Raw genomic sequence first — 12694 nt, 5'->3', positions numbered from 1 at the left:
TGATCCCATAGGTCCCTGCAGAATTGAATTCAGCCTAGAGTGCATTAGCGAAGTCTACTTCGCCTGAAATCCAAAAGTTGCTGATGGACACGCTGCCTCCAAAGACCCCCTTGCGACTGCGTATAAAATTTGATTTGGCATCGAGCAAGCCGGCTGACTATCCACACCGGGTGTCAAAGATTCTCCTCCCTTTTTGCGCCAGCCCCGAATTCCATCATGCCAGTCGGAAAACCATATACAGGAAGGGAAACCCAACTCTTCAAAAGTTGGTTCCCCAGTCAGAATCTCGGCTTCCACGCTAGGATCAGATGGAAGGAGAGTTCACGGCAGACAAAAAGGATGGAGTCCCCTTCTTTGTAATATAGTCTTTGCGGCCAAGCCTCCCTTGACAGCCGAATCTCCTGGCCTATGACTCGTGTGTGTCTGTGATGGACGTGCTCGATTGGCTCGCGAATTGAATTCGAACCATGCAACCACTGCAAGAGCCAAGTTGTGTCCCCCTGTCGAAAGGGAATTTCGGTCCTGCATGCAAGTGGAGAAACAGTCTTGGGTTTTTTCGTGAAACAAGTTCGACGGGGATGCTGGCGACCAGGGTTGTCTACGAGGGTTGGACGCCGTAGAGAAGAACTATTGAAGGTTAGTCGGGTCCGCAAGCCACCCGACTGGCCTTTGGCGGGTTGTTGCAGTAGCAGGCTTGAGAAAAGTCTCAGGCTCGATGTTGGTCGCGATCCGTAACCCATGGCTCCAAAGCTTCCATACCATCACGCACGAGCCTCCGGTCTTGTGCCATGGCTCGAATGATTACTGCCATCGCCGTTTGCTTTGTGTACGGTCACAAACTACAAGTGCGGATCCGGATTCGGCTCCTCTAGACCGTACCCAAGCCCAGCGGTTGACCGGACTGCAATCTTTGGTACTCCCCGCATTATCCACACAATAGCTAGTCGGCGCTTCTTTGTTCTGCTCGGCACATCGTGATCTTGAGAAAGCGACTCTCTCTCGTTGGTGAGCAAGAGCAAGGACGAGCTAAGTTTGGGGAGACCTTTGCACTTCGGTGCAAGTGGCAGGCATTCAAATCCTTTGTCTTAGTTGTCCCAGCTGCCTGTCTACAGCATTGGCCAAGAATGTTAGTTGTAATATGTCGAATTTTACCAAAATACTTATCAGATTCGCCGTCAACCTCTGCTACCACTCATTAAGGTAAAAGATAATAAGGATAACATCAAACACCCCTGTTCCAGTTGTGCGACTGTGCGACTGTGCGACAATTCGTATTGGTTCTGATCCACCATTAGAAAGGCGATCAATTCTCGAACTAGGTCAAAATACACACTACAATCTGCCTTACGGTGTAATTCCCGACATGTGGGATGGGCTAACGTGCTATGGCTTTGAGTTTTTATTTGAAGTGTATGTCATTCTGGTTGAGCAAAAGCAGACATCACAGTCTGAGGAAACAAGAAAAAAACGATAAAGAATTCTGCATCATGACACTAGGTCAGTCTGATTGGTCCCTCAATCGGGCTATATCCTTATTTGAAGCAGCGAGATGCAGCCAAGTTTCTTATTAGTCGATGTTCTCCATGATCTTCAGGAAGAAATGAAATAAACGCTCTTGTAGTATGTGTGAGAAATCCCATTGCAGCGAAGCTCTCATCGGTGGACATTCATCATCAATGCTTCGCCTTGAAATTTGAAGTCGTGATCGCAACAGATTCCATATGCCGGATGCGCCATTACTGCGCGTGGTCCCCATCCATCGAGGTGGATTTAAAGTGTTCCAGAAGCGCAATGCAGCCTTTCATGACAGTGTACGCCGCTCGTTGGTGCTCTAGGAAAGACCCTGAGAAGTCAGTATGATATGCTTCAACACTTTTGATAAACACTTACAGAAACGGCGAGCATCTTCCGGGCGGCTTCCTGTCATGCGAATCATGAAGTTCTTCGCATTCTCGGTCAGGCAGATTCTTGTCTCCATAGCTTGGTAGCACAAGGCCTGTGTCTGAGCGCCGTAAGCCACCCCACGGTCATCGTTCTTCCAGAAGTTGACATGCTCGGCAATAGTTTTCCTAATCAATCATTTAGCTTATACCTGAGTGTATCAGCATGTCAACTTACGCCAAATAGTAGTGTGAGAGGCCGACTCTGAAGATGTAGTGATAGCCATACTTTCTGGTCGCCCTGGACAGATCATTGTTTGCGTTGGTTTCCGCTTTCAAGAGAGCCCGATGGAATTTAGCCAATCTCTGCCCCTCGAGAATGGTATTGATGTCGCCATCGATCATGCCGAATAGGCTGACTGGATGGCCTTCGAAATCCGCAATACTAGGTTTCACATCATATTCAGACATGACCGCTTGCAGGTTCTTGCCATGCAGTTCGACAAGTGTCTGCTTGTTTTCGTCCGAATTATGAATCAGATGTGGGGAGGGAATTTCGAATTCGCCAACGTCCAAAGCCGCAGCCTGAGCCATGAGTCTGAACTTGTTGCCATGGACGGAAAAGGAGGTAGAAATGTATGCAGCTCGCTGCCGAGTCTGATAGTCAAGACTGGCATCGGTCCGGAGTTCATCGATGACGCGGAGTAGAACATTAGGCTCTGCAGCCATGGTGGTGTTTTCTGTTGACTCGGAGGATGACAGGAACTTGGAATGGTGTAAGTTTTGATGAGGTTGAAGAAGAGAGGCTTGATGGTGGAGGAACAGTTCTGGAAATGTGGAGGATGGAAAGATAGAAAGATGTCAAGTCGAGGAGACAGGAATCAGGAGGGCTTAAATAAATTTTCCTGTAGAGAAAAGACTAAACGTGAAACGCCCTACTGTTATTCAGAAATCTGTGTTCTTGTGAATATATGGATATCCCCCCGCTCGCTTTGTAAAACAAAGAAGCTGCTAGACCACCCCACTATATCTTGAACTTGAAATCATTCACTGTGTCCAGTTCTGCCTATATCTTATTCAGATATGTTTTTGGTGTTGAATAGGTTTTCTGAGGTACATATATCTCTCCGTCTTCCTCTGTCTCCAAGATCCTTCTTCCTTTCTTTCCTCCACCAACCCACTCTAACCTTCCTCCACATCCTCGATATCACACACAACTGATCTTGATCATTCTTCAATCACCTTTGAAACACATCAGCTTTGATCTCATCGGTCAAAATGAGTACCCCTCCTCTAGCCATGAGAGCTCCTGTTGAGCGCACCGACAATATCACCGAGCTGCTGTGGCAGGATGCCTTGCGTCATCTCAGAAACACAAACAACGAAGTGCTCCTTCCACTTAACGTGGTGGATATCATCGGTCAGAGGAACGTTGACAAGATCAAGACTCGTCTGAGGTGAGTTGCTTCCGACATGGTGGACTTTTCATGTGTGCTTACAATGCTATTCAAAAGTATGCTTATCGGGACCCCAACGGTTGCTTTTCTCGATGAATCTATCAACGCACTTCGCATTCTGCAAACTCCTGCATTTTCGGGAACTGCGGTAGCACTTGCTGCTCCAATCAAGGAATCAGCAACTGAGATTGAGGCTGCATCTATCACTATCCAGGCCATACCTGTGAAACAAAACAAGATCCCTCGTCCCCCGAACGCATTCATCCTGTATCGTCAAAACCATCATCCAAAGGTGAAAGAAAGCAACCCAGCTCTCACCAACAATGAAATCTGTAAGTCTCGATACCTCTATTTTATTGAAGCACTATGAGCTAACTTTGATAGCCATCTTGCTGGGAAAGCAGTGGAAGGCCGAACCTGAAGAGGTGAAGGCCGAGTGGAGAAAACTGGCCGAGGAGACTAAACGCAAGCATGCCGAAGAGCACCCCGACTATCAGTACACTCCGCGCAAGCCATCCGAGAAAAAACGTCGTGGCTCGTCTCGTCCCGAATCCAAGCCCACCAAGCGGTCTCACACCCCTGCTACGACAAGCACTAAATCCGAAGTCGGCAGCTCTATCCCTGATACCAGTCTTTCCACAATCAGTGCCGACGCCGAGACACCGAACCACAATCTCGCGGAACTCGAAAGTGTCGTTATTTCCGACGAGCCAGCCATGATTGGCGGCCCCTACCGCTTCAGCGCCGCTGAGCTCGACAATCTCATTGCGGAGGTGGAGAGCGAAAACCAGCGCGCCATGATCTTTGCCTCGGCGAACTTCGGCATGAACGAGAGACTCGCTGGCGAGCCTTTCGAACTGTCGGACTTCCTGGCGGAAATCTACTGAAGCCAGTGCGTCGATCGGAAGTGATGATGCTCTAGCGACGTCAGAGGAAAGAGCGGCTAGGAAACGGTCTGGAGCTGGCCTCCACACTGGCCCAGGCTGCTCAAGCTCCGTGATGATGCTTGGTGCACTCACTGCATTCGACGTTTCTCTACACGATCGGGGATGGGAGACATGAGAGGGGGGACAAACGAGAGGGAGGGACGGACCGAGGACAAGTCTTCAGACTGACTGGACCCTTTTGTTAACTCTACCATTTTCCTTGCTATTTTGCAATCCTGTATCTCCACTTCTTTTCGGATCAAACAAGACTGTACCTTCCACCAGCCCCGATCTTCTGGATTCTTCTGAGAGATTTTATCATGATATGGTTAATGGACAGGTTACTCAAAGAATGTATCTCATTTTTATCTGTTATCATGCATCTGGTCCGATGGAGATAGTATAAAGTGCATCGAAGTCCGTGGAAACTACAAACGAGTTGCATAGGATCATAGAAATCTAACATATGGTGGTTTGGACTAACAAACAAAACTTTCTGCGCATCTCTATTGTTTATGTAGACTTTGCTTGTTTGTATGCGCTCCTTATAGTCGCGAATAGTAGATTCTCTCGCTATGGTTGCGAATAGTTGTATTCTCTTACCATATTTGCAAATATCATATTCTGAGAATCAGGTTTATTGCAGGCAACTTGCACCACTACTCGTTTTCAGAGTAACACGTCCAGAAAAAGCTATATTCTGGGAGAGCTGGATCCAGCACCGAATAGCACTGCTGACAATAGCCCCACGCAGCTGGAAACTGCAGAGTGATTCCTTTCATACAATAACACCAGCCTCCCCACCTTTCATGCGCGCAAGTGGATACACACCATGCGGGTCCGGGGTCATTTGTTTCATCAACAATCACCTGCCAAAGTGTCTCCGCTGTGGATGTGGATTTCAACTCTAGGCTGCTATCTAATAGATAAAAGATGATGACGAGTGGTGGCTGGATTTGGTAGTAGCTATGATGGTGAAGCTGAAAGGCTAGTTGGTGGGTTACAAGTACTGATAACAGTTGTTACTAACAAAATGTGCTGATTATGTCGTCGAAATAGTTTATTACCAGATTCTCTTACGGACAACAGACCAGAATGACGCCAGTCCAGTATCAACTTCTGATTTCGCACTCGAGAATCAAACTCAAAAGGGGGGTATCATTTTCTTCAATCGTTCCAAGCAGAAGACAATTTTGGGCTTCGATGATATGTGCAGTTGCTCACAGCTATGACGACGAATTCCAATCGCTTGCCCAAATGAACGTCGGACATCGCCACTGCGTTCCCTTCTCCTTGTTGCCGCTCGGCCCTAGAGGCCTCGAACATATCCAAAACGCTCGTCCACAATTCGGTCCAGGCTTTTTCGTCGTCAAGCTGATGCATGGATCCTGATGGCTTTCGCATAAGGGAGCTCGCTTCTTCGTGAACAGCTTGGACCAATCTTCTTTGCTGACGATCGGGTCAAAAACAGCGTCGTCTTCCTCGGGGGCAAGAACACTGGATGGTTCGCGGCTGTTGGCTTCTTCTGCAGATGGTTTGGTCACGGTGTCCACAGCCTCCTGTTTCTCAAGCTGCGAGTACGCCGATGGGCCAGTTGTTGTGGATGAAGAAGTCGACGGTTGAGAGACCGCAAGCTCAGCATCCTTGGCGGAACAATCCTCGCTAGAATCCGCGGGGGCACTTTTGGGCTTGAAGAATCCTTTCAAGGTTTTCTGCTCAGGGTTCGTCGGCGCGGGTGCTGGGGCAATCGTGCTTTTCGATCGCTTGATGGGGGACTCAAGCTTGTCCGATCGCTTGCGTACTGTGCCCCTACTTTCGCCGTTGGCATTACTGACCGCTTTGTTGGGATTCGACTCGGAAGAAGACAGCGCAGTCTCTTGCATCGCCGTTGGCCGAGGATTTGTAGGAATACCAGAGGGGGTGCTTTGGGATGATTTGGTGGGCTTGCGCATGAACATATCCTTGATGCTTCTCCGTTTGTCAAACTCTGGGATTAGACGCCCGGAAGTGGGCAACAATAACTTTGTTGTGTACTCTTGCTGACGCTCGCCATTCTTGAAAACACCTGCAGGATTCATAATTTCGCGAACCTTCGTCTCTTTCCCTTCGAACATGATGCTATCCTTCAAAACGGCATAGACAGGACAATGATCCGAACCCTGCATCGTCTGCTATCAGCAAGAGTTCGCGTTTATCCCTCAATCGACAGAACCTACCATAAGCCCTTCTTGGATGTTTGAATCGCAGAACCAATCTTGCATTTCCAAACTGCAGAGGACGTAATCAATTCTTGCGCCATAATTGCCTGGGCGCGCATTGATTCTCTGCTCCCAGCAGGTATACATCCCTTTGCGTTCAGGATGGAATGATCGGCAGATATCATGGAGCACAGGCTTCTCTCTTCCTTCATCGCGCTCACCAATGACTTTGCCATCCGCAAACCACTGGTTGAAAACACGTCGGGCATGCATCGAGACCCATTCATCCTCGGTCATGGATCCTTTTCTAATCGCCTCTGCCGCGTGCGCTGCATCGATCTCTCTTCTAGAAATGTTCAGATCACCCGTGACAAACACCCGCTTTCCCATCGCGACGAGGTTGCGAACTCGGGCATCCATCAGGTCGATAAAGTCATGACGGAATGAGTCACGACTTTCGTCCCGGGTTGCCGGGGAGTATATGCCCAGCAACACAAAGGCGGGGAATTCGAGAATGACACAACGTCCTTCCGAGTCCAGGGTAGCAGGATCGACCTCAAGGCTACTGAGTTGCTCCAAAGTTGGATAGCCGCCAATCTGCTGGTCGTCTGGAAGCTCGCGAAAGGGGACCGATGAGTTTTGTGGACAAAGCATGCCTGTAAGTCCCTCCTCCGCACGGATCGGGGCACAGGTCGCATTGCGAGTGTAAATGACCACTCCAGAGTAGCCTGGAACCTGTCAAACTATGCTAACCACTAGACTCAAGGACACAAAACTTGCCTTTCTTCACCTTAGGCAAGCTGAAATAGCAATCCCATCCTGGGACCAAAATCATGTCATCGCGAAGGTCCTTCCGTTGAATCTTCGTTTCCTGGAAGACAACAATGTCTGCCTCAAGGATGTCAAACATTGCCTAATCATGTTATTTCGAGTTTGATGCGCGAGAAGACCAAAGGGATGGATATACATCGAAGGTCCGCTTGCCTCTCCATGGTTCGTAGGAGAATGGATTTCTGCGTCGGTCAGTGACAAACCATTCGCAGCTGCAACGCATAGCTCACACACCGGATCCCGTTGACTGCAAGATACTAATTAGTACATGATTTGGCCCAGGTCTATGGTTGGCAACATATCATTATGTTTGTTGTTCCGCACTCACCGTTCCATGTTGTAATACGAAGCCCCATTCCGTCTCTACCAATCTAATCGACGCATACCCACCGGAAGCATAAAGTGGAGGAAATAACTTGAGGTATCTGGATTATATCACCGCCCCGGCGATTCAGATGCATGGATTAAGCAGCAACCAGTTAAAGTTAACTCCGGGAGCTTCGAGCAAAGCATGGGACCGACACGTGACTGTGACATCACGGGGCGGTCAACATTCGAGGTGGAAATTGTGCTGACATAATGACGCACTGCCTGTGGCCGGAAACCAGCGAATCACGGGGACGCTAAGCGGCTTTTGGTTCGTTAAGCCGGCAGGGCCGACATCCGCTGATATTCCCACCGTCAAAGACGTCGTACGTTGTTCCACACCAACAACTAGCAGACACACTCCGATTGTCATTGTCCACAACCACCACCAAGGCCCCAACCATGTACGCTCAGCGCAGTCTTCTTCGCCTGCCCCAGCAGCTGCGTGCTGCTCCGGTCCGCGCCGCCGTCCAGCGCCGCCTCAACCACACCGAGTCCAAGCTCCCCTCCTGGGCTGTCGACAACGAGTTCAACCGCGAGAGAGAGGCCGTCAAGCACCACGCTGCTGCTACCAGTGGTGCGTAACCCTTCTTGGGGAAGAGTGGACCTCAATTGGGGTCCAATTGACTTTCAACTTCACCGAGTCACCCATCTGCAATGGATCTACACATCATGCTAACTCCACGGGGTTGTTACCAATGTTCCAACAGACCTCTGGCGCAAGCTCTCCATCTAGTACGTTTGCGTTATTCCTCACTGCTTGCCATCCCCTGTGGCGGCAGCAATTGATCCCATCCCCGGATTACCCCGTTCCAAGCCGACTTAAGTCTTTTTACTTACACACAACTCCAGCGCTGTCGTCCCCGTCGTGATCCTCGGCGGTCTCAACGCCTACAACCTCTGGGAGGAGCACTGGGAGCACTGGGACCACATGCCTCCTCTTGAGGAGCGCACCGAGTACCCCTACCAGAACATCCGTGTCAAGAACTTCCCCTGGGGTGACGGTGACAAGGTGAGTTATACAATCGATGCAAAGCTTAGGGAGACGTTTTGACTAATCGATTTCCAATTCATTTTATAGACCATCTTGTAAGTTTCCCGACTTTTCTGGCTTCAACTCCACCAAAATCCTCGCGACTACCTACTACGCCGCAAGCTGGGAACGACGGGTTTGCCGTTCAAGTCACAGTTCGGATTTGCTAACTTTGATGATCTACAGCTGGAACTCCAGCGTCAACTACCACAACAAGGACAAGGCCACCTAAATGGTCCCGTGGTCAAATGACGGACTAATCAGTTTCCTTGTTGGGACTTATATCCGAGGCGGATACCGAAGGAACAAATGTACATTTATTGCGGAACATGCAAGATGTAAAGGAACCCTGGGGAGGGGAGAAATGATGGAGGGAGAGAGAGACAGAGAGACAGAGAGACAGAGAGCGAGTCACACGCACAACACAATGCTGCTTCAATTTTTATATTTTTTTCCTTTGTATATTGCGCTTTTGTCAATTCGGGTGGAAAATCAAGTCCCCATCGCGCGCGATTTGATTTCGCCTGGCATAAGTGCTTCTTCGGGTTTCGTATGGTTCTATTGTAAGATCTACCGTCTGAAATATAGTGGAGTCTCGTTTCTAAGTAGACATTGGGGAGAGCAACATCAGTCCCACTGGAGACTCTGGTCTGATAAACTCGAGAGACATGCAAAACAGAGCGACAACATCACGGGCTACACATCCGCCGACTCGAGGCGCCGCTGCTTCTTGAGGTCGAGGTACTTAGCCGCGTAGTCGTTGGCTAGCACCGGATCGCCCGTCAGATGCATGACGGTCGCCTTCTTCGCCATCATCTCACATTGGCCCCTGATGTCCTCGAGCTCCTCGTACTGCTCATAGGCACAATCCAGGTACCCGAGCGCGCGATTCAAGTATTCTTTCTTGAGGGGCGACGGGGCCTGCCCCTGCCCCTGCCCCTGGCTCTGACTCTGACTCTGACTCCAAAGGGAACCCGCGACACCCATGTTAGCGTCCACGAGCAGCGAATACGCCTGGGCGGCGAGGTCGCGGTCGTCTGCCTCCAGGACCTGCGGCATGATGCTCTCCAGCATGGCGGCGACGGCGGCGAACTCGCGCAGGCTGAGGAGCACCCCGCCCAACACGCAGATGGACTCCCACAGACTGGGCAGGAGGCGCGACCGGTGGGCGATGCTGGCGGCGCGCATGGCGAGGGAGAAGCCGCGCTGCGGGTGGCCCGACTTCTCGAGGATCCGCGCCTTGAGGCAGAGCAGCTTGACCTGGCTGAAGATGTCGAAATTGTCCTGGTGGATGGATCGGGCGGTCGACTCGACGAGCTCCAGCGCGAGCGCGTAGTGGCCCTGGCGGATGCGGAAGTCGATCGTCAGGAAGGACAGGAGGAGGGAGATGTCGGTGTCTGGGAGTTGGATCGCTTGCAGTTGGGAGAGGAGATGCTCGGCGGCTACTTTATTGTCACTGGGAGGTTGTTAGGGGACAGTCTGGTTTCTTTCCACAAGAACGAATTGTCGGGAGCAGAGATACCGGTAGATATGTCGCTTGAGTTGCAGCACACCGGTGAAGAATGTCCAGTATTGGTTCGCTTTTAGGGATCGAAGCTTTTCGGGCGTGACCTGATCCATGCGGCTGGATATGTCCTTGTAGCGACCTTGTTGTGCGAGCTTTGGGTCATTAGCGAAGATGTCGTGATGAGGAGTGGTGGATTTGACATACAAGCTGGCAGCTGCGGAATGTACTCTTGAGATAATCTTCAAACGGTGCTCTACTCGCATAGCATTCACGGAAGACTTCGCTACTCAGCCAAGATAGATGGGTGATTCCTGCTGGATTGTCAGTAAGGCTCAGATGTTTATCCTCGGGGGACAGAACCTATTCTCCCAAAGAGCGATGCTTGAAGTAGAAGCTGCGGGCCCACTGAGTTCATCAAATTCTTCGTGACATTCAAGTGTGAAGCGCGGATTATGTTCTCCATGGACGCGGCAAGGCTCTCCCCCTAGGCATTGTCAGTAAACCACCTGGGCGGTCGAGAAAGACAGCATACATGTTGCAGCTCGAGCTTCGCTTCACTCAATAATGTGGTGCTCAGCAGACTCCACATCTCCGTTTCCTTGGCCTTCGCCTTCAGGAACGCAAGGCCCTCTTTCTCATTGCCTAGCATGCCGGTGTTCTGGATATCCTTCATCTGCTCGGGGAAAGCTTTGCCGAAATGATACAGCCAGCTCATGCAGAAGTTGAGGCAATTCATGTCATGCGATTCACGCGCAATCGAGACGGCTTCCTGCATTGCTGACACAGCCTCTCCATGGCACCCATAGTCAGCCTGCAGGATGGCAAGATTTAACAATGCGTACTGATAGGAGCTTCTGTCACGACTGTGCATGGTGTAGTCGAAGTAGCGATGGAGATTGTCAAAGGACGAGGGATAGTCGCCCGCCCTCCAGGCATCGAGAAATCTACGAACCAGTCAATCACCGGCGTCAAGGGCACCGCGGGCACAACACACTTACCTTAGATAGTGTATCAAGTTGGGCACCGTCACGCCCGATGCTATGATGCGCTCTAGCTGTACTTTCATCTCATCCGGAACTCTCCCACCCAAGCCTGAGGCGCATTAGCAGCGAGAATTCGAGGGAGAGAGATGGCAATGGTACTTTGTAACTCGTTGATCTGAAATTCCAGGAGCCGCTCCACATCTTTCGTGCTGACGTACTTGTCGTCTTCCGAATCGTCATCGATTTGGCCGTAGGCCACTTGAGAAAGATGGCTTGTCGTATCTAAGCCAAGCTCTAGCAGATTGATGTCGACCGGAGCCTGCGATCCAGCTGGGTTTTTCCGCGCCCATGAGCGGTAAGTCGGCAACCTGTATCTCACAAACCCCTTCCAGAGCTTGACCGAGTCGTGGAATTGTAGTCGGGTGAACTCCAACTGGGATCGCCGGACGAATGCCCCCAGGGGCGAGCACCGAGAGAGTTTGGTAGAGCTCGGATCGGGAGCCAGACCGGCATCTCGATCGCGAATCTGCTCGTCTCTGGTTTTGGCTAAGAGGTCGGAGATATCACCGAAGAATACCTCCAGCGCATCGCAGGAGTCGATGGACCAGATCTTCTTCAAGAACAGATCCCATACCGAGCGACCGGGCACGGAAGACGCGTGACCGAGAAGGGATTCTTCAAGGTCTGTAATTGACGCGGAGCTTCGTGTGTCTTTCTTCACTGTGGAGGGGGGCGCCTCCCGATCCAGGGGACTCAGGCATGAGACCAGGAATGATAGCACATGAATTGCTGAAGAGTTGGGGACGACGCCATCTACGTAGATGGAGATCAAGCACAGGAGTGCAACTTTGGAAGGGGTGAGATAACGACTCATTGTGATTCTTATCTGCACATTGTATACAGTGGACCTGATGATTTTCGCAGGTACAGACAGGCCCGGGCTCAACTGAACAGAACTCTCGGGTCTTTCGCGGCTTGCAGCCAGCGCGAAGTAGATCGTGTCGTCCGACGCGAGACAAATGAATTGGCAGGCAGATTGGAGATGGCAAGCCCACTTTCCTGTTTGTTCAGTGGTCCGATCGTCTACTGTAGGGTTTCAAGATGACGATGCGGAAATGTTGTAGCGCGGTAAACAATAGATGGAAGAGAAGTGGGGGTTTTGAAGAGGCGAAGTGGATATGTTTAGCTGTAGAGGAAGGCCTAGTACTTGAGTACATACGACCACAGGGTGTGGCTCGACTTGAGTAGTATTATTCTGAAATGCCAGCTAGGTTGAGGGCGTCCGCTTTATATCGCTGCCAGGATTTTGCTCGTTCTCAGTTGTCAGGTACCTTGAGCCCTTCCTATCTTCAACTGGTTGTAAACATGTTTGTTGTACCAACCATTTGTTTTTCCCATGATCCACATCACGTGATGTCACATGACCATAGACTCAGGAACTTGCTCATGTATTCTCAGGTAACCATCTACTAAGGTACCCATTGGTGTCTACCGTCATGGGCTAGAAGTAATA

General features: G+C 50.5%; 5 protein-coding genes across 5 annotated transcripts; 2 read left to right on the top strand and 3 right to left on the bottom strand.

The window, feature by feature from the left end:
- Positions 1-1781: 1781 nt before the first annotated feature.
- MAT1-2-4 (putative mating locus protein) lies at positions 1782-2711 on the bottom strand (the record flags this gene model as incomplete). Its single annotated transcript, XM_040942289.1, has 3 exons — positions 2119-2711; positions 1891-2069; positions 1782-1843 (listed from the first exon to the last, which is right to left on the bottom strand). Coding segments are annotated over exons 1-3 (732 nt in total), but the record flags the coding sequence as incomplete, so codon positions are not given.
- A 447-nt stretch (positions 2712-3158) lies between these two features.
- On the top strand, positions 3159-4723 carry BO72DRAFT_405520 (HMG-box domain-containing protein; the record flags this gene model as incomplete). The annotated part of the gene is made up of 3 exons (XM_040942288.1): positions 3159-3337; positions 3395-3669; positions 3722-4723. The coding sequence occupies 3 exons, from the start codon at positions 3159-3161 to the stop codon at positions 4222-4224; spliced, it is 957 nt and encodes a 318-aa protein (XP_040800722.1). The 3' UTR covers positions 4225-4723.
- A 766-nt stretch (positions 4724-5489) lies between these two features.
- On the bottom strand, positions 5490-7748 carry BO72DRAFT_486580 (DNA-(apurinic or apyrimidinic site) lyase APN2; the record flags this gene model as incomplete). Its single annotated transcript, XM_040947944.1, has 6 exons — positions 7621-7748; positions 7527-7539; positions 7429-7474; positions 7242-7374; positions 6480-7189; positions 5490-6431 (listed from the first exon to the last, which is right to left on the bottom strand). The coding sequence occupies exons 1-6, from the start codon at positions 7646-7648 to the stop codon at positions 5490-5492; spliced, it is 1872 nt and encodes a 623-aa protein (XP_040800721.1). The 5' UTR covers positions 7649-7748.
- Positions 7749-8060: 312 nt separating this feature from the next.
- BO72DRAFT_405513 (cytochrome c oxidase subunit VIa) lies at positions 8061-8981 on the top strand (the record flags this gene model as incomplete). Its single annotated transcript, XM_040942287.1, has 5 exons — positions 8061-8235; positions 8369-8393; positions 8511-8670; positions 8740-8747; positions 8878-8981. 5 exons carry the CDS (start codon positions 8061-8063, stop codon positions 8921-8923), a joined length of 414 nt encoding a protein of 137 aa, XP_040800720.1. The 3' UTR covers positions 8924-8981.
- Positions 8982-9278: 297 nt separating this feature from the next.
- On the bottom strand, positions 9279-12526 carry BO72DRAFT_448695 (putative anaphase-promoting complex subunit Apc5). Its single transcript, XM_040944849.1, has 7 exons — positions 11341-12526; positions 11197-11290; positions 10731-11142; positions 10559-10682; positions 10403-10509; positions 10214-10350; positions 9279-10147 (listed from the first exon to the last, which is right to left on the bottom strand). Exons 1-7 carry the CDS (start codon positions 12053-12055, stop codon positions 9388-9390), a joined length of 2349 nt encoding a protein of 782 aa, XP_040800719.1. The 5' UTR covers positions 12056-12526; the 3' UTR covers positions 9279-9387.
- Between the last annotated feature and the right edge of the window lie 168 nt (positions 12527-12694).

This window comes from Aspergillus fijiensis, assembly GCF_003184825.1.
Source record: "Aspergillus fijiensis CBS 313.89 unplaced genomic scaffold BO72scaffold_27, whole genome shotgun sequence".
Lineage (NCBI taxonomy): Eukaryota > Fungi > Ascomycota > Eurotiomycetes > Eurotiales > Aspergillaceae > Aspergillus > Aspergillus fijiensis.
This window is presented reverse-complemented; position numbering and strand designations above follow the sequence as displayed.

Coding starts and splice junctions, on each gene's coding strand:
- BO72DRAFT_448695 (XM_040944849.1), bottom strand. CDS start 12,055: ATGAGTCGTTATCTCACCCCTTCCAAAGTTGCACTCCTGTGCTTGATC. Junction 10,510..10,558: donor ATCGCTCTTTGGGAGAATAG/GTTCTGTCCCCC, acceptor ACAATCCAGCAG/GAATCACCCATCTATCTTGG. Junction 10,148..10,213: donor CTCAAGCGACATATCTACCG/GTATCTCTGCTC, acceptor ACAACCTCCCAG/TGACAATAAAGTAGCCGCCG.